The following is a 19,529-nucleotide window of genomic DNA, read 5'->3' as shown; positions in this document are numbered from 1 at the left end:
TAGTCATTAATTTGGAAGAGTAAACTAAATTATTAACCATGTTAAGCTGCACTGACAATTGCATTGTTTAGTGTATATAATAATCACTTGGATTTAGAATTTCTGTACAATTGAGATTTCTTTTTCTCTTTCTGATTTGAAGTTTTGGTTCATGTTTATGCCGAACTTCATTGACATAACAAACAAGAAGACTCTTCTGAATCAGAAAAACAGTGCCATGTGAATACGCGTGAATAATAGATTAATGGAATCAAAACTAATTGGACCTCAAATATTTGGAGATGGGATTTCTATTAAAAGAAAATCATTGTGGAACTTAATTGTAACAGGGCTAAAATAACTCCACAAAGACCAGTATCTTATCACCATATCACCATTTATTTACATGTGTACAGTCTGGGACACTGATCCAGCTATCAGAGAGCCGGCACCAAGGGTAAGCAGAATCCCTGACCCACCTGTTTATTTTTTTCCTGTTTATAATATTTTATTAAACAAATTACAAAACAGTTTACAAAAAACAGTTAACATTTACAGCTGTACACAAGAGACAGCAATTTTACATGGGAGAGGAGCAGCAAAGCTAGGCCCCAAACCCTACCGTTCAACCATTTTACAGGAAGATGAGGACAAACCTCAAATCCCAGTTCCACATATGACAAGACAGCGATAATGACATTTGTACATGAGACAATCCTGTTACATAAAAAGTGCAGACAATACAGACCCAGCAAGCCCCTGTCCCTCCCACCTTCCGGCCACTCTAAAGCAGACCGCCCCTACCCACCTTCCGGCTCTCGGTCCACCCATGCCCCTTCCAGTTCTCAGTCCGCCCTGACACACCTTTCGACCACCTCTAAGACAGCCTGACCCTCCTGTTTATATCTGTCCACCAGGGCTCCCTGACTGGACCAGGGTGACAGGCCTAATCAGCGAACTCGCACTGTATGAGGCCCACTTCATTCCAGTCACTAAAGGAGCACTTTTCTCTCTGGGCAAATATACCGTGTACCTTGTCTTGTCTGATTGATTAGTTAATGTAAAGCACTGGTGAACAATGTCAATCTGAGCATTGTTAAAAATCACACAACACCAGGTTATAGTCCAACAGGTTTAATTGGAAGCACACTAACTTTGGGAGCAATGCTCCTTCATCAGGTGATTGTGGAGGGCTCGACGTAACACAGAAATTATAGCAAAAATTTGCAGTGTGATGTAACTGAAATTATACATTGAAAAATTGATTGTCTGTTAAGCCTTTCATCTGTTAGAATACAGTGATAGTTTCACTTCTTTCATGTGTAAATCACAAAATCTTTTTTTAAAAGTTGCATTCTCGTGTTAGCTGTTAACAATGGTGATAGCTAGACAATATGTTGAAGGTGTTAGCCCCCTGTGTTCTCTGTCTATGCCATGATGTTTAGATTGATTCTAATCTAAAAAGTGAGATAACAGAGTTTTACATAAATTCATGCAGTTTTTGAGCTCAGAGTTCTACATGAACGTATGCAGTTTTTGAGCAAAGTGCAATGTAACTCTGCAAATACAAATTCACCCCACAAAATATATGTGTGCGTGTGGGTCTTTGTCTGTCTGTGTGTGTGTATGTCTGGGGTGGAGGTTGTGAATGTGAGAAAGTGAGTGTATGTGTGTGTGTGTGTAGTGAGTGCAGAGTGTCTTAAGTCTGTGAGGGGCTGCATGTGTGGGAGTGTGTGTGTCTATAAGGGTGTGTGTGGGTGTCTGTGTGCACGTCTGTGTGTACCTGTGTCCATGTGTATGTGAGAGTCTGTGTGTGTTGGAATATCTGTGTGTGTGTGTAGTACAATGGTGATCACCTGTAATGTGACATGAACCCAAGGTCCCAGTTGAGACCCCCCCTATGGGTACCGAACTTCGCTATCAGCCTCTGCTCGGCCACTTTTCTCTGCTGCCTGTCCCGAAGTCCACCTTGGAGGATGGTCACCCGAAGGTCGAAGGCTGAATGTCCTGGACCATTGAAGTGTTCCCCAACTGGGAGGGAACCCTCCTGTCTGTTGATTGTTGTGCGGTGCCCATTCATCCGTTGTCGTAGCCTTTGCTTGGTTTCCCCAATGTACCATGCCTCCGGGCATCCTTGCCTGCAACGTATAAGATAGACAATGTTGGCTGAGTCACATGAGTACCTGCCATGTACAAGGTGGGAGGTGTTCCCACGCGTAATAGTAGTATCTATGTCCACAATCTGACACGTCTTGCAGCGTCCACCGTGACAGGGTTGTATGGAGTTGTCCTGAGAGCCGGGCAGTTTGCTATGAACAATGATCTGTTTGAGGTTTGGCGGTTGTTTAAAGGCAAGTAGTGGAGGTGTGGGGAAGGTCTTGGTGAGGTGCTGATCCTCATTGATAATGTGTTGCAGGTCACGAAGAACATGGCGTAATGTTTCAGCTCCTGGAAAGTACTGAACAACGAAGGGTACCCTGTCGGTTGCAGCACGTGTCTGTCTCCTGAGGAGGTCATTATGGTTCCTTGCTGTGGCACGTCGGAACTGGCGGTCGATGAGTTGAGCATCGTACCCCGTTCTTGTGAGGACATCCTTGAGTACTTCCAGGTGTCTGTAATGACCTCCTCAGGAGACAGACACGTGCTGCAACTGACAGGGTACCCTTTGTTGTTCAGTACTTTCCAGGAGCTGAAACATTACGCCATGTTCTTCGTGACCTGCAACACATTATCAATGAGGATCAGCACCTCACCAAGACCTTCCCCACATCTCCACTGCTGGCCTTTAAACAACTGCCAAACCTCAAACAAATCATTGTTCGTAGCAAACTGCCCGGCTCTCAGGACAACTCCATACAACCCTGTCACAGTGGACGCTGCAAGACGTGTCAGATTGTGGACATAGATACCACTAATATGCGTGGGAACACCTCCCATCTTGTACATGGCAGGTACTCATGTGACTCAGCCAACGTTGTCTATCTTATATGTTACAGGCAAGGATGCCCGGAGGCATGGTACATTGGGGAAACCGAGCAAAGGCTATGACAACGGATGAATGGCACCGCACAACAATCAACAGACAGGAGGGTTTCCTCCCAGTTGGGGAACACTTCAGTGGTCCAGGACATTCAGCCTCGGACCTTGGGGTAACCATCCTCCAAGGTGGACTTCGGGACAGGCAGCAGAGAAAAGTGGCCGAGCAGAGGCTGATAGCGAAGTTCGGTATCCATAGGGAGGGTCTCAACTGGGACCTTGGGTCCATGTCACATTACAGGTGATCACCATTGTACTACACACACACACACACACACACACACACACACACAGGTATTCCTAATCTCTCTCTCTCTCTCTCTCTCTCACACACACACACACACACACACACACACACTCACACTCACAACCCCCAGCCCAGACAGACAGACACACAGACAGACAAAGACCCACACGCACACATATATTTTATGGGGTGAATTTGTACTTGCAGAGTTTCATTGCACTTTGCTCAAAAACTGCAAATATTCATGTAGAACTCTGAGCTCAAAAACTGCATGAATTTATGTAAAACTCTGTTATCTCACTTTTTAGATTAGAATCAATCTAAACATCATGGCATAGACAGAGAACACAGGGGGCTAACACCTTCAACATATTGTCTAGCTATCACCATTGTTAACAGCTAACCCGAGAATGCAACTTTTAAAAAAAGGTTCTGTGATTTACATATGAAGAAGTGAAGCTATCACTGTATTCTAACAAATGAAAGGCTCAACAATCAGTTTTTCAATGTATAATTTCAGTTACACCACACCTCAAATTTTTGCGATAAATTCTGTGTTATGATCGAGCCCTCCACTATCACCTGATGAAGGAGCGTGCTTCCAATTAAACCTGTTGGACTATAACCTGGTGTTGTGTGATTTTTAACTTTGTACACCCCAGTCCAACACCGGCATCTCCAAATCAATCTGAGCATTGTGCAACTTAATTCAAGGAATGTACTTAGCTGATTGAGTTATTGATTGATGTTAATATTAATGTTACATGCTTGAATTTTAATATGCATTTAATAATGCAGAGATTTTAAGAGCAGCAATGAGTTACTATTCTGAGCAGTGTGCAATTTAGTTTCTCCCACTTCCTCCAGCCCAAAGGGGTAGCCATGGGCACACGTATGGGCCCCAGCTATGTCTGTCTCTTTGTTGGCTAAGTAGAACAGTTGATCTTCCATAATTACACCGGCACCACTCCCCACCTCTTCCTCCGTTACATTGATGACTGCATTGCGCCACCTCGTGCAACTTCACCAACACATTCCACCATGACCTTAAATTTACCTGGACCATCTCTGACACCTCCCTCCCCTTCCTGGACCTCTCCATCTCCATTAATGACGACCAACTTGACACCGACATTTTTTACAAACCCACCAACTCCCACAGCTACCTGGATTACACCTCTTCCCACCCTACCTCCTGCAAAAATGCCATCCCGTATTCCCAATTCCTCCGCCTCCACCGTATCTGCTCCCAGGAGGACTGGTTCCACCACAGAACACACCAGATGGCCTCCTTCTTTAGAGACCGCAATTTCCCTTCCCACGTGGTTAAAGATACTCTCCAATGCATCTCGCCCACATCCCGGACCTCCGCCCTCAGACCCCACCCCTCCAACCGCAACAAGGACAGAACACCCCTGGTGCTCACCTTCCACCCTACCAACCTTCACTTAAACCAAATCATCCACCGACATTTCCGCCTCCTCCAAAAAGACCCCACCACCAGGGATATATTTTTCTCCCCACTCCTTTCCGCCTTCCGCAAAGACCGTTCCCTCCGTGACTACCTGGTCAGGTCCACGCACCCCTACAACCCACCCTCCCATCCTGGTACCTTCCCCTGCCACCGCAGGAACTGTAAAACCTGCGCCCACACCTCCTCCCTCACCTCTATCCAAGGCCCTAAAGGAGCCTTTCAATTCCAAAGTTTTACCTGCACATCATTGTATCCATTGCTCCTGATGCGGTCTCCTCTACATTGGGGAGACTGGACGTCTCCTAGCAGAGCACTTTAGGGAACATCTCCGGGACACCCGCACCAAATCAACCCCACCGCCCTGTGGCGCAACATTTAATCTCCCCCTCCCACTCTGCTGAGGACATGGAGGCCCTGGGCCTCCTTCACGGCCGCTCCCTCACCACCAGACGCCTGGAGGAAGAACGCCTCATCTTCCATCTCGGAACACTTAAACTTCAGGGCATCAATGTGGACTTCAACAGTTTCCTCATTTCCCCTTCCCCCACCTCACCCCAGTTCCAAACTTCCAGCTCAGCACTGTCCCCATGACTTGTCCCACCTGCCTATCTTCTTTTCCACCTATCCACTCCACTCTCCTCCCTGACCAATCACCTTCATCCCCTCCCCCACTCACCAATTGTACTCTATGCTACTTTCTCCCCACCCCCACCCTCCTCTCACTTATCTCTCCACCCTTCAGGCTCTCTGCCTGTATTCCTGATGAAGGGCTTTTGCCCGAAATGTCAATTTTACTGCTCCTCGGATGCTGCCTGAACTGCAGTGCTCTTCCAGTACCACTAATCCAGAATGCAATTTAGTTTAGCTGTCTCTGCATTGACTAGTGAGTAATTGTAATGTTTCTACTGAGCTTTTTTGCTCAGTCAGAAAGCACTGCATTATTTCTCATTTCCAGCAGACCATTAATGGAACACTGCAAGAAAATGGCTATAAAAAGGCTTTTGTCTTTGTGGATGGGACTTCTGACAGAACAGGTTGTCTCTCCTGAATCAGGAACCAAGTCTGTAAGGACATGGCAGAGGTGCTGATAAGGTCCATGTTAATTACTAGATGACTGATCAATGGCAAAAGAGATGCAATGACCTGCTAAGTCCAGGACAGGTGAGAAATGAGTTTTCTTCTGATATGTTCAATATTACTAACTCAGTAAACGTAATTGAACCAGTATTGTGTCCTGTGCTCACCAGGGACACCTGTTCAGATAATATCACCCCACTTCCTTCGTCCTATCCCCTCACATATTTTAAACCAGATCCCTCCTAACCCTTCTCCCCAAGGTGGACAAACTCTCCTCACCCAATGTTGCCAACTTACCTGGGCTGATGATATATTGAGGACTTCTCCTTGGGACTGGATGCAATTTCAGCAGTGTCCACTATGGAGTGCTGGCACGGCAATGACCACTGGAGTCGCTGATCAGTCTGTCGGACAATCAGATTGGCCAACACAACTCCAGAGGGCAGGATTTCTCTCAAGGAGGGGCAGAAGTCCCACTCAGCACTAATTTAGCCGACATTCCATGGAATAAGGATGGGTTGAACCATCCGCGTCCTCCCACCCCCAGACCTCCCTCAAACCTGCACAAGATTTAAGTGCTCCTTCCACAGAAGTCTTAACCTGACTACATTTGACACAGTCCTGTCCCAGGTGCACTGAAAAGCCATGACCTACTTTTGGGTATAGGCCTGGATGTGTGGGGCCCATTGGATGAGCAACCCCCCCCCCCCCCCCACCCCCCCTCCCTCCCCCACCCAACTCCGCTTCACTGCTCCTGGCTAGCAAACCTTTGTTTGTTGGCTCATTAATGTTTTATCGGTTGTACTGGATCCATAGATGAAGGAGTAAGCAAACCGTCATTTCCAGGTCACAGTCCCACCCACAGCCGTGAAGTGCCTGGTTTTATACCAATGTTCAGAAATGCTCTTCGAGCCAAACAGCACATGACAGAACTTGCTTATAATTGGAATGAGAAACCTTTTATCAATGTTTTGCCAATTTGTTTGCGCAGGCTCTGTTTTGGCCAAGATTCCGTTCTAAAGAATATGCCAGTACTTTATTTTAGCTTTATTCAATCATTGGCATTAGCAGTTCTGGCAGGCCCTGTAATTAGTGACCACTCAAATGTCCTTGAGAATGTGGTTGTGAACCTACTTAATGAACTGTAGCAGTCATCCTGATATGGATATACTCTCATGTCCTAAATTTCTCCTCATCTCAGTCCTAACTGGTCTATCCTATCCACTTAGATTGAGAGCCCTAGTTCTGGACTCCCCAGTCATCAGCACCATCATTCCTGTACCCAGTCATCAAGACTATCCTTCCTGTGTTTAGCCTGTCTCGTCCTTTTGGAACTCGATAGGTTTCTGTGATGCAACTCCTCCCCCATTCTTATAAACCCCAGAGAACATGGTCTTCATCAATCCAACCTCTCTTCGTACATCAATCTGCCGTTCTTCCTCAGAATAGGAGACCAAATCTGCACACATTACTCAGGGTGTGGTCTCGCCAAAGCGGATATAATTGCAGCAAGACATCCTTACCCCTGGACTCAAATTCCCTTGCTATGAAAGCTAACATACCATTTTGCCTTCTCCATCATCAGCCTGCTTACTTTCAGCAACTAATGTACAAGGATACCCAATTTTGAATGCATCACCCCTTTTCCCAACCTATCACCATTTAGACAATAATCCGCCTTCTGTTTTTGCTTCCAGAGTGAATAACTTCACATTTATCCACAGTAAACCTTATCTGCCATGCTTTTGCCTACTCACTCAACTTATCCCAAATGACTCTGAATTATCTCTCCATCCTCCTAACAGCTCACCCTTCTCCCCCCCCCCCCCCCCCCCATCCCCCCCTCCCCCCAAGCTTTGTGTCATTTGGAAACTTGGTGAGCTTTGGCTCTTTCAAAAACCAAGTAACCAGCAAACATTTCAGGCGGGAAGGTAGGAGAAATGGAGAAGCATGTCATAGAATCATAGAAATGTACAGCAGGGAAGCAGAGTCTTCAGTCCCCAGGGATGCTGGGGGGAGTAGCAGGCCAGGTGGACAAAGATCATCAGGTGTCACATAAAGGAGGAAAATCTATCAAATCCCATAGATTATGAATTAATTTCACCCTTAGACTTTAAATTTCATATTTTATACTCTTTCAAAAGTTAATTAATTTTAGATATTTCTCAACAGGAAACCTGTTTAAAAATCTGCTGAATATCAATGTTACAAAATGAAATTTATGATCTTTAGTATAATTGACCACTTCTCAAATATCGCTTTTCAAAACTCTTGCTGATTGAAATTATGATACTTCCCAAAAATGTTAAATTTTTAATGTTGTAAAATGAATTATATCTATTAAAAATGTAATAGTGCAATGTCTGTTTGGTGTGATTTTTCATGGCTTTTTACAGCAAGGTCTATTTCCCGGTGCTTGTGATCAAATGACTAAAACTCACATGCATAACTCCCTGTCATTATCACTCACTTTAGCCTGTATTGGACCTCACTGCAACCCATACTGGAAGAGAATCCTTTCACAAAGTAGCCATAATTCTGACCACCAGGATTGTGGGAAATTCATACAGAGATTTATGAATCCATAAAATCCAAACTTTTAAGTTGCAGTAGATGGGCTTAATTATGAAAACAGTTACGATGCTAATTGGAAAATTTAGACATGAAAGTTTTTCAAGTACTTTACTTTGGTCTGTGCATAGTTTTATGAAGTTGCCACACTGACAAGATAGGTGGAGAAAATTACTTCCACTGGGTGTGAAGTCTAGAACTAGGCAACATCATACAAAAATTAGACCAAGAATTATCAGAAGAGAAGTAAAGAAACTTTTGCACTTCTTGGGTGGAAGCGTCCATTGACTGAACAGATGCCAAAAGATCCATGGTGCCTCTTCTAAGGAAGACCTGCCCATATCCTCTGTTAATCAGACAGTTCCATGGACACTAATGGGGCTTCCTTGAGAATGAGGGCAATAAGAAGCTCTTGCCCTCAGTAGTATCAAGGTTATGTCGTGGCTACTACTGGAGGAGAAAGCCTAGAGTCACAGCACACAGGAGTAGTTAGTGATGGGATTTTTTTTAAAAATTATTCACAGGATGAGGGTGTTACTGATTAGGCCATTCCAGAGGGCAGTGATCAACTATATTGGTGTGGGTTCAGAGTGACACGTAGTCCAGACCAGATAAAAATTGCATATTCCGTGCAAATGGTTTTTCCTAACAATCAACAATGGATTCATGGTCATCATCAGACTCTTAACTTCAGAGTTTTATTGAATTCAAATTCCACTATTTGCCATGGTGAGATTCAAACCCAGGTCCCCAGAATGTTATCTGGATTAACATCCAGGCAATAATACCACTAAGCCATCTCAGAGTTTAGATTGGGGAGGAGGGTGTGGGCATAGAAGAAAGAGAATGGGGTTGGGAGGGCTTTAAACAAGAGAAGGGGAATGGCTTTCAGCGGGGACCTTCTGCCAGATGTCTATGCTGTCCATCATGCCTTTTTTTGAGGGCCTCCACCCCCATCAAAAGAGACAAGAATTCGATTTGCTTCCAGAATGCTCATGCCCATAGGTCCAGCTGCTGCTGGGCTAACCTTTAAGTGGTTCTTCATTGTCAGCAAGGAAGGTCTTTCCTTCCCAGACAATGAAGGTTAGCATCAGGTGCACCACACTCCATCTTTTTCAACAACCTTCAACCCTGTCACCACCAACAACACGAGACTCCCCCTAAAAGAATTGGAATCGTCTTCCACAAACCACAAATGTTATGAAATACTTGTTGTATTTAAATCTGAGGTGGGCAATATTTTATAATTGAAAGTATTCTGGATATGGCACCAAAACAGACACATAAAATTAGGTTACTGGTCACTTGTTGTTCCATTTTTGGAGGGAGAAGATCGAGGATGTGAATAGTGTACTCCTGTTCGATGACAGCAATTTGCAAAAGCCAAGTATTTGGAGAAATTAGACACGACACATTGGCTGGTTTACTGCCGTCTATCTCTGATAAAAGTGTCTTTGTGTGTGCGTTGTGGCAGCCATTAAAGATCTCACCTGTAACACGAGAGACAGGATTTTGCTGACCTTGAGGTTGCACACACAGAAGCCAGGAAATCTGGCCTTACCCACTGCTGATGTTTCCTGGTGGTGGGACTATGCAGAACAGCTGCTTGCCTAATGGAGGGCACACAGCCTATTCTAACATTGAACCGCTCTGCTGGAACTCATTCTTTGCAGCATTCAATCAGCCGCCATGTGGCAGCCTGGAGGAGGTGGAGGTGGTGGTGGGAATGGTTTGCAGAGGCCCCATGTCCAAAACAGGGCCTGCAGGAAGAACCTGTGGTGGGTCTTTCACAGATGCCTGTCTGCCTGCTTAGCCTTTCTGAATAATACTTTTATTTCAAAACAATATTTTATTCATAAGAATCATCTATAAATACTTGTAAAAGTTTGAACCCAGTTCAGTGCAGTCCTTGCACAGAGATAAAATACAAAATAAATTGGAATTTTGACATTTCTCAGAGCTTTTCCATAGACACAGGAAACTACCCATATTCATTCTGAGGCATCAAGAGGACCTGATACCTGAATGGATCCTCATTATACTTTGGCAGAAAGATGTCAGATAGTGGTCTTTCCCCATTGCGCTTGGCACCTTGTCCCAGGCTTTAATACGTCCCTCAGCACATCGTCCTGGACCTTGGAATGTGCCAGTCTGCACCAGTTGGTCAATGTCAACTCTTTGCACTGGAAGACCAACAGGTTTCAGGAAGACCAGAGAGCATCTTGCACCAAGTTCATGGTCTACCAGGCGCAGTCAATGTTTGTCTCAGTGTGCATCCCAGGGTACAGACCGTACAGCACAGCGCCCTGAGTCATGGAGCTGCTCAGGCTAAACCTTGATAAAACCTTCTCGGAATTCTTTTTCATTTCAAAAATGCACTTCATTCATAAAATCATGTATAAGTACATCCAAATGTTCTAAACCAGTTCTGTACAGTCTTTGCAGAAACAAAAGGGAATTTTGATATTTCTCAGAGCTACTGCCAAAACAAAAATGGCATTTTCTGCAAACCCTTGCTGGAGGTTAATCTTAAGTTTACCTCAAAGGGCACCTCTACGTTGATAAGCCAGGTCAATCTGTCCGGCCTCAGTGGTGAGCTCCCCTCTTTTCTGCCCAGACTCTGGAGTTGCCAGCCCTTTGATTAAGCAAGTCAGATCAGGAGCACAGCCACATGACTGTTCTGGGACGCTGCCTCTGGGATAATCGTGGAGCTAGCCCCACTGCTTCCACATGCAGGCTCGGGTCCAGGTCAGGGTGCCGAAGCTCGTGTTAACATCCTGCCCCAAGCAACAGTTATTTTCTGTGTGAAGCCAGCACAAAATAAGTACAATCTCCTGAATTTATAACTCACGGACACGCCCATTCACACCACCACGAAGAAACTGTAACAGTTTTACTGCTTCTTCCTGTGAGAAGTTGCTTTCTGCCAGCTTTTGTTCAGCACAAATGATTGCAAATGTTGCATGAAACTACCCTTCATGCTCTATTTTCAGAAGATAGCAGAACAATGCCATTTTGATAAAGATTATTTGGCAGTCCCCAGACTTACAATAGGCTGTGTTATAAATATCAAAAGAAATTAAATAACAGTTAAGTTTTGTCAAGAACTTCTCTCCTCAGGGAGTTCTATGACAGAACTGATAGTACGCTCACATATTGTCAAGAGGAGTTCTACTTCTATATAAATTACTGGGCTAATCCCCGTAGAACCGCACTGTATTAACTTACAGTAGCGAGCAGGTGGATAGTGACCAGAGTAGCTTGCCACCTGCTCATTCTTGCCACAGAAGGTCTGAGTCATTTAGAAGTATGGGGTTATTTACAAAGTTGTTGGCTGACTCAGCTACCTTTGTCATTTCTAATGCTTAACTCGTAATTTAGTGCTTGAATGGCTTTTCTACATAAACCTGGGAGATTGCCAGTTTCAAAGCATGCACTTCCTTCACAGAGTGTGCACGATTACAGTCTTCACTATTCATTCATCTGATTGGGCAGAACCCATAACAAGTGTACACTGCTCCCATTTCTGTCCTCCATCTTTATGTTTTCTGGATCTTGCACTCTGCTTTCTATATACGACATTGTCCATTTAATATTTGATTATGATTCATGGATTCGTATCCACAGAGTGCTCAAGTCAATCTTGTTTTGCCTCAAAGCTACCAATCCCATGAAATAATCATTGAATATGGTTGTTACAAAAAATAGATCTGTTAGCAGATTATGATCTGAGGCACAATTTATGCCGGAGTGGAGGGGCTTCCATGAAAACGCTGGAAGTCTCCACAAGTCCCACACATCATTCCCGACTTTCACAGGGGCAGGTCCTTGGATGTTACAAGATTCATGCATATGTGACGTCTGGAGACAGTGGATCAGATAACTGGGCAGTTGCTTCTATTTATGTGGGATTTTGGTATCACCACTGTCTGGAACCTGTGAGGTGTCAAGCAGATCAGGTCAAGATTGACCTGATTGATTTAGTTTAGATAACCAGGATGGACATGTGAGATATCCTCGTGGACACCTTAGTGCAGTGAGATGCAAGGTACACTTTGGATTGTGAAAAGTAAACTCTTTGGAACTGTCAAAGCTGTCAGAGTACTGTCAGAGATATCAAAGAACCTAGATAATAATAGTCTATCCTTATTTGGGATTAGTTTAAGGAATTGGGACATGATCAAGTTTGTCAAAGGCAAGCTGAGGGGACATAAGAGGACTTGACCTCAAACTTTGTGTCCTTTCTCTCAGGGAGACAAGGTGGTTCCAGTAGGCCCCATTCAGGAGGAGAATCTAGCACAGCATGCCCAGAAACTGCTTCTTAGGACACTGCAGTCCCTCCCTGTCTCCACTGACTGTGATGCACGTTACAGTTGGAGAGGGCAAGCTTGCATCTGGGCAAAACGTTCATGAGACCTGGGTCCTCTCGGCATAAAGGTAATTGGGTATTACTGTCAACAAGGCTAGATTGGGGATAGAATTCTGACAGTAAGATACCATTAACCACAATAATCCCCAGCCCCCCAAGGAAAAGACTCCCTTCCACATCATAGATTATGTGCTTGCATACCTATATTTCCAAGTGAGAATCCGGCAGCTACAAAATGTTTTCCATTGCTCCCTGTGGAGTGAGTTTGGGAACTAGAAAGTTTAAGTTTCCCTTGTGACGATGTAAACTTCACAACTTCAATAATTTCATGGATTGAAACAGTCAGCGATACCTCTTTCTGGAATAAATTGTTTCACGAGATGAAAGGGATAAGGAGATGCTGTTATAAAGGAATTAAAAGCAATACACTTATTAACCACCCCTGGGAAAGGGTTGAAGGAACATAAACAAGCTGTTTCCTGGGAGAGAGGGGATAATACTGCTCAATACCCTGCTGACTCATGACAAATGGACAATTAAGACCGTCTGTAGAAGGAAATGCCCTGAAGTAAAGGGGTTAATTGCAGGACAGGCTATGACAAACGGACTCCTAACCCTGAATGTAACAAGGAACAGGGGAGCTACATCTGAACAGAAGGCAAACTACAGACTCCAAAAGTATAATCAATGTTGCAGATGAAAGAATATAATCAATCGTCAATAATGTCACACCACAAACTTGTAAGAGAGAAAATTCTATAAGAATTCAACATCAGAACAATTCAGGAGAATTTTGAAGAACAGCACTGCACAAGGATTGAACCCTGGACACTTCCAGAGACAGATATTGTTGGTTGAATCATATCTTGATTCCACCATTAATCAGGTAACAGCCAAGTTGAGTTGTGAGGCTTAACTTGCCCACCCAAGGGGTCTTAGTTGCTACATGTAATGAAGTTTAAATCATGGTTTCAGTATTTGATTGTCAATGAGATTTTTAATAAGTAGCTGAATTAAAGGTAACTTATGAGGATTTACCCACAATGCCTGTGTGTGTGTCTTGGACCATTAACAGTTGTTTGCTGGCATGACAATGAGGGAATCAATTATTTGACAATGAAAGTCCTGCTGATGAAGTACAAATTGAAGCCAGGTGTGTGACAGTCCTGAACCAGTAGAGATATGGGGGTGAACTTTCTCACCCCTGAATCACGTGGGCAATAACCAAGTCAATTGGGAAAAATGGAGTAGGAAAAATGAAATTCTCAATGTTGAGAAAAAAGTCTGATTTCCTATCCAAGGTTTGAAAAACAGAATAAAAACCTTACTCACAAGTGTTGAGAGGCTTACATGCAACATGCACATATTTAAATCTCATTAGTACTCAATCTTGCCTCATTTCTAAATCATTTCCCATTCTTCCACACGATGGAGAGAAATTAGATGGAAACAGTTCCCTACATGCAAGTCAGTGCAGGTACTCGGTACCTCCATTTTGCCACTTGTTCACCCAGAAACATGAACAGCAATTCCCCATCATCTCAAAGTACACTCTATTGGCATCAACTGCCTGCATCCATCCCCACTCCCACTACCTCAATCCCCCATCGATAGAGGTGGGCATTGTGCACACATGACCCTCACCACATCATCATGGCACATCTCTGCACTTTGAAAGTAATTCTCCATTTCAAAGCTGCACTTTGAAATGCACCAATGCTGCTGTCAGGACTCTTAGCACAGAGATAGGTGCTGAACTCATCCTTTAGAGCAGGGTATATATCCAGGGCCTGCTTACTTAGTGCCCACTCACTTCATGCCTACTTTCATGTTCACGACATCTCGGTCTTGCCTTGCCTTTTAGCAAAGACATAACATCAGGCAGCTCGCCATGTTTGTCAGTAGTGACCAGTCAAGGGGGTGAATGTGTTGCTGTGCAGCATCATTCTACATCAATCTCACATCTGCAACATGTGATAGCAGCCTCACATGGCAAACACTTTGCATGTGCTACAGCCAAATGGCAACGTGTCAAAGTCTAAGAGGAGCAAGACTTTGTCAATTCAAAGAGGACTGCTGATAGTCCCAGCCACAGTCAGTTAATGGACAGTGGCTGATCATTTTTCTTTCATTCATAATATGAGAACATCACTGGCATTTAATTGCCCACTCCTAATTCGCCAGAGCGCAGTTAAGAGCCAACAATATTGCTGTGGGTCTGGAATCACATGTAGGCCATAACAGGTAAGGATGGCAGCTTTCTTCCCTAAAGGACATTAGTGAACTGGATGGGTTTTCCAACAATTAGCAATAGGTACATAGATACCATTAGACTCTTAATTCTAGATTTTTATTGAATTCAAGTTCTCACCGTCTGCCGTGGCTGGATTCAAACCCAGGTCCCCAGAACATTATCTGGGTCTCTGGATTAACAGTCCAGCAATAATACCATGAGGTCATTACCTCCTCATTTCAATCTTGGGGCTTGGATATGGTCAGTTGACTGCTTGGGTTAGCCAGGGTCAGAGGTTCTGTATTACTGCAATCCGGGAAGTCAACCTTCAGTTCAAATCCACACACAGTCTGAGGAATTACCAATAAGTCAATTTAGTAAATCCTTCTAATTTAGTCAGGCGTATATGCCACTGACAATCTTGAGAGGCTGCTCACTGAAATGGAAGTTATCAGGGGCCATTGCTACGATAAAGAAGTAGAGGAAGTCACTTGGAGGCAGCTTGCTGGATGTAAAGGGGACAATAATTGTGAAGGGGGTGTCCTTCAACACATAAGGGTGGAAAATGATAGAGCAATGAATAACAGAGGTTACTGCAGAAAGAGTTGTTATTATTGGATCCACCAAACAGGGGGACTATGCATTTCGATTGCTGTCATGGCTAAGCTGCAGCTGGGGGCTCAGGGAGTAATGTTAGGTGAAGAAGTGACATAGTTAGTGTAAAGCATGGAAGCTCAGAACTGATGGAGTTGACAGGGAAGAAAGGAATGTGAATGTTTGGGAACGCCTCTAAATTACGAATCTGTGACTTATTCTGTAAAGTAGTAATCATGTTGCCTTCAATCCTTATCCAAATCTGAAATGTACAATGGAAGTGGAAAATGGCTGTGACCACCTCAGGAGTGTGTGGAGTAAGTGGTTTGAGCACTGTCTGAGCACTGTGGGTGACGTGGCTCTTCAAGGGGCAATTATATTAATCAGGTACTTCCACGCTGCAGGTTGAAGGTATCTGTAATCATTCCACCCTGTTTGTGAAACGTAAGCAATATCCAACTGTGTGCGGTACAATTCCTGATGACAAGCCACCCTGACCATATGACAGATCGATCATAGGTCATCCCTGTGAAGCAGACCATAGTCACAGGTGATCTTCAAAGTGTCAGCTGTGATAATAATTCACAAAAACAACCCAAGATCTCATAACCCGCTCAAGGGTCTGGGGTTAATATCCTTTCACCTTAGGCTGTAAGCACTTGACAATATGCTCCTATATGCAATGCTGCCTTTCTTACACGATGTCAGGGTATGAGGCAAAGTGTCAGGAATCTCAGCACACCAACAATCTCCTCCTATAGTTGCATGGGATGACTTGTGCTGCATACATTAGAATACAATCATTTATTTATCAAAGGTCCATGTAAAGGAAAGCATGGCCGTCTCTTTCAAAGATTTTTTTAAATTCACGGGATCTGAGTCAACATTTATTGCCCATTCTTAGCAGTCCTTCAGAAGGTGGGGATGCAGTGCCTTCTTGATCTGCTACAATCAATTTGCAGTTGGTAGACCCACAATATTGTTAGGGAGAAGATTTCAGCATTTTATCCAGCGTAATTGAAGGACCGGTGATACATTTCCAAGTGAGTGTTGTAGTGGTTTGGAGAAGAACTTGCCAGTGGTAGTGCTCCCAATAAGCATAAACTCTAGCTGATATTCTGTCCACTACAAACAACTCCACCTCTTTAAAATGAAACGATATCCACCATCCTTAAGCCCATCTTCAGCTGAAACCCTCATTTGTTTTTTGTCACCCATCTGTTCCAATTCTCACCTAGCTAGTCTTCCATAATCCATCCTTCATAAAATAAAGCTGATCCAAAATTCTACCATCCATAGTGACTCACTTCATCAAGTCCTACTCACCCATCAGTGCTGAGCTCACTGAAGAATATTGGTTAGTGCTCTGTCAATACCTTGATTTCAAAATTGATCTGCTTCTTTTCAACTCCCCCCATGGCATTCCTCTTTCCTATCTCTATGAACTCTTCTAGTCCGCCAAAAACTCTCTCTTCCACTAACTCTGATCTGTACATACCCCTTGCTCCATGCCCTAGCACTGGTGATCAAACTGACATTGGTTTTGATCAAAGATCTGGGATCCCTTCCATGCGTCTCTCGGTCTCTCTTTCTCTTCTAAGGTGCTGTTTTAACTAATTTTCAACTGGTCTTAATAAATTCTTTTGTCATCCAAATCAATTTTGTCCAGTTATGCTTATGTGAGGTGCTTGGACCATTTAACTAGCTGAAATGCAATATGAAAACGTAAGTCATTGTTGGGATGACATTTTGTACAATTTTGAAAAATAAACTACTCTTCTCTTTGTCTGTGACAGATTAAGAACTCAGTCTAGGGGAAAATTGCATGAGTAGATCCATGTACTGGAGCATTCAATGGCTGCACTTCAGTTTTTTAGTTTTTGTCTTCTTTGTTTATTTTCCACCTTATTTCTTAGTTTTCACCTTCTCTATCTTCTATGGGAAATTGTGACTATGATAACTTTGTCATGGATAATGGTGTAAAATGGATGAAATTGCCCTTGATTTTTGTACCTCATTGAATTCAGTTAGGAGAGTTATTTAACAGAGCCAATATTACAGTTTACACAGTTGCCCCAACTAAAACAAACACTGATTGAGTCTCCCTTTCACTGATCCTCCTCATATTCATCTTGGTCTAAGCTTCTTTCCATCTCCATTCTGTTTGTCTGTCTCATTTCTTCTGTCTATTGAGTGCAAAATGTATTTGTGTTTAAACTGCGTTCACTGATGTTTTGACTAGAAATATAACTTTAAGCTGTTACTGAACATTGCAACGAGTGGGAGATGTTTTGACACGAAAAGAGGTACATGATAATGATCAGAAGTATTCTCTACGAACTTAGCACATCAACTGAGTGTTGATTCAACCATCACTTGTTGTAACCTTTTCACTGCAACCAGATATTGCACATCAACTGGAAATGTCATTCTATACAAAACATCAACAGCAATACAGTGGAAAATTGGTCATGATAATGGCTGTGTGCATCTGACCTTTTTTAAAGCAATTCTGAAAATGACATTCATTCACTTCAGTTAATTTCTGAAGGCCTTTCATCTATGCTCATCCCTCTGCCACTTCTGTCATTTCAAATGCATCTGGATAGGTATAGAGGGATACGGACCAAATGCTGGCAAACTGGACTAGATTAATTTCGGATGGCTGGTCAGCAGATAAGTTGGACCGAAGAGTCTGCTTCCATGCTGTACATCTCTATGACATCTAAGTCTTTGTGTCCATCACTTTCTTTGAACAGCAGGCTACATGCCATGCATGCATTTGAACAAAGACTTTAGTAGGAGTGCAGAAATAATAATAAAGGAAGTTGAAAGGTGACTTCACAGCTGCCAGTATTTCATGCTGTATTGGGTGCCATTTACGAAACATAAGCCTTTGAGTGAAGAGCTTCATGCAGAACACATCTGACCTGTGTTATCACCTATTTAAATTCCTTGCAATTCTCTATATCTGTCAGTGGAATTAGTTTAAGAATTTATTGTGCTGCACCACAGCTAACACAGGATACACACAAGTGAATGTTCTATATGTACAGAGCAATTTATAACTGGACGTTTTGTTTCCAACGTCTAAAGTTGTGCACACATTTCAATTTGTAAAAAAGCTAAGATAATCAATATCTGTGAGAAATCAATTAAAGGTGAACTCACTGAAAAACGTCACCAGAAAAATCCCGTCATTTCCAAGGCTGAGCTGATTGCCTTCATCGTAGCCATCTCCTAATGTGAATTCATCATCCTATTTTCATCAAAAAGACAAGCATATTATAGTGTGAATTGCTTCTTTCAAGATACCATTTTGCATTCATAATCGGCCTACCTATCAGTTAGTTTACTGCACACTGTTACCATGTGAACGAATACTCTAAGGCTGCTTCTCTCCCTCCTACATGCTTTTTAATCTGCAATTAAGAATTGTCCTGACATGAGGATTCCACTGTGAGCTAGCAGACAAATACAACTGAATTGTGACACAGCTTGTTCAAATAAAACACTCACATATTCGCAGAAGATAATTGGCTTTCCATTAAACTCCATCACCTAGAAGTCACCTTGTCAAGTTTCACATCATCTTTCTTCACAAGAGAAGAACAGCCATATTGGGTCAAACTAAGCTACATTACAATAGGGGGTGGAAAGCAGAAAGACCAATAAAAATGGACCCCACCCCCAAAATCATTAGCTAAGTCTCACAGCCTTTATTTCTAACCTCAAGAAAAAAAACCCTGTCATTAATCTCCCCTGCAAGGCACATCTGCTCACCGCTAAGAGTACACCGTCACTTAAAAGAGCAAGTTATTTCAGGCACAGTAAAGTAAAAAGCGCACACACTCCTTGCAGTTGGATTCAATCCATGTCTGTAGTGTTGAAGCTTTCTAACATGTTGCACTGTTATTTGATCCTGAAACATCACGTGAAGCTGACTTGG

At 43.3% G+C, this 19,529-nt stretch overlaps 1 protein-coding gene across 3 annotated transcripts in view; it reads right to left on the bottom strand.

Moving 5' to 3' along the window:
- LOC140485722 (NEDD4 family-interacting protein 1-like) overlaps nucleotides 1-19,254 on the bottom strand; it is a 161,045-nt gene extending 141,791 nt beyond the window's left edge. For all 3 annotated transcript variants that reach the window (XM_072584182.1, XM_072584179.1, XM_072584180.1), the window contains exons 1-2: nucleotides 19,100-19,254; nucleotides 18,752-18,839 (exon numbers count right to left, since the gene is read on the bottom strand). In XM_072584182.1, the coding sequence (XP_072440283.1) occupies nucleotides 18,752-18,839; nucleotides 19,100-19,138 (127 nt within the window). In that variant the 5' untranslated portion in view covers nucleotides 19,139-19,254. The remainder of the gene's footprint in view (nucleotides 1-18,751; nucleotides 18,840-19,099) is intronic.
- Between the last annotated feature and the right edge of the window lie 275 nt (nucleotides 19,255-19,529).

Source organism: Chiloscyllium punctatum, chromosome 14 (assembly GCF_047496795.1).
Source record: "Chiloscyllium punctatum isolate Juve2018m chromosome 14, sChiPun1.3, whole genome shotgun sequence".
NCBI classification, from domain to species: Eukaryota; Metazoa; Chordata; class Chondrichthyes; order Orectolobiformes; family Hemiscylliidae; genus Chiloscyllium; species Chiloscyllium punctatum.
This window is presented reverse-complemented; position numbering and strand designations above follow the sequence as displayed.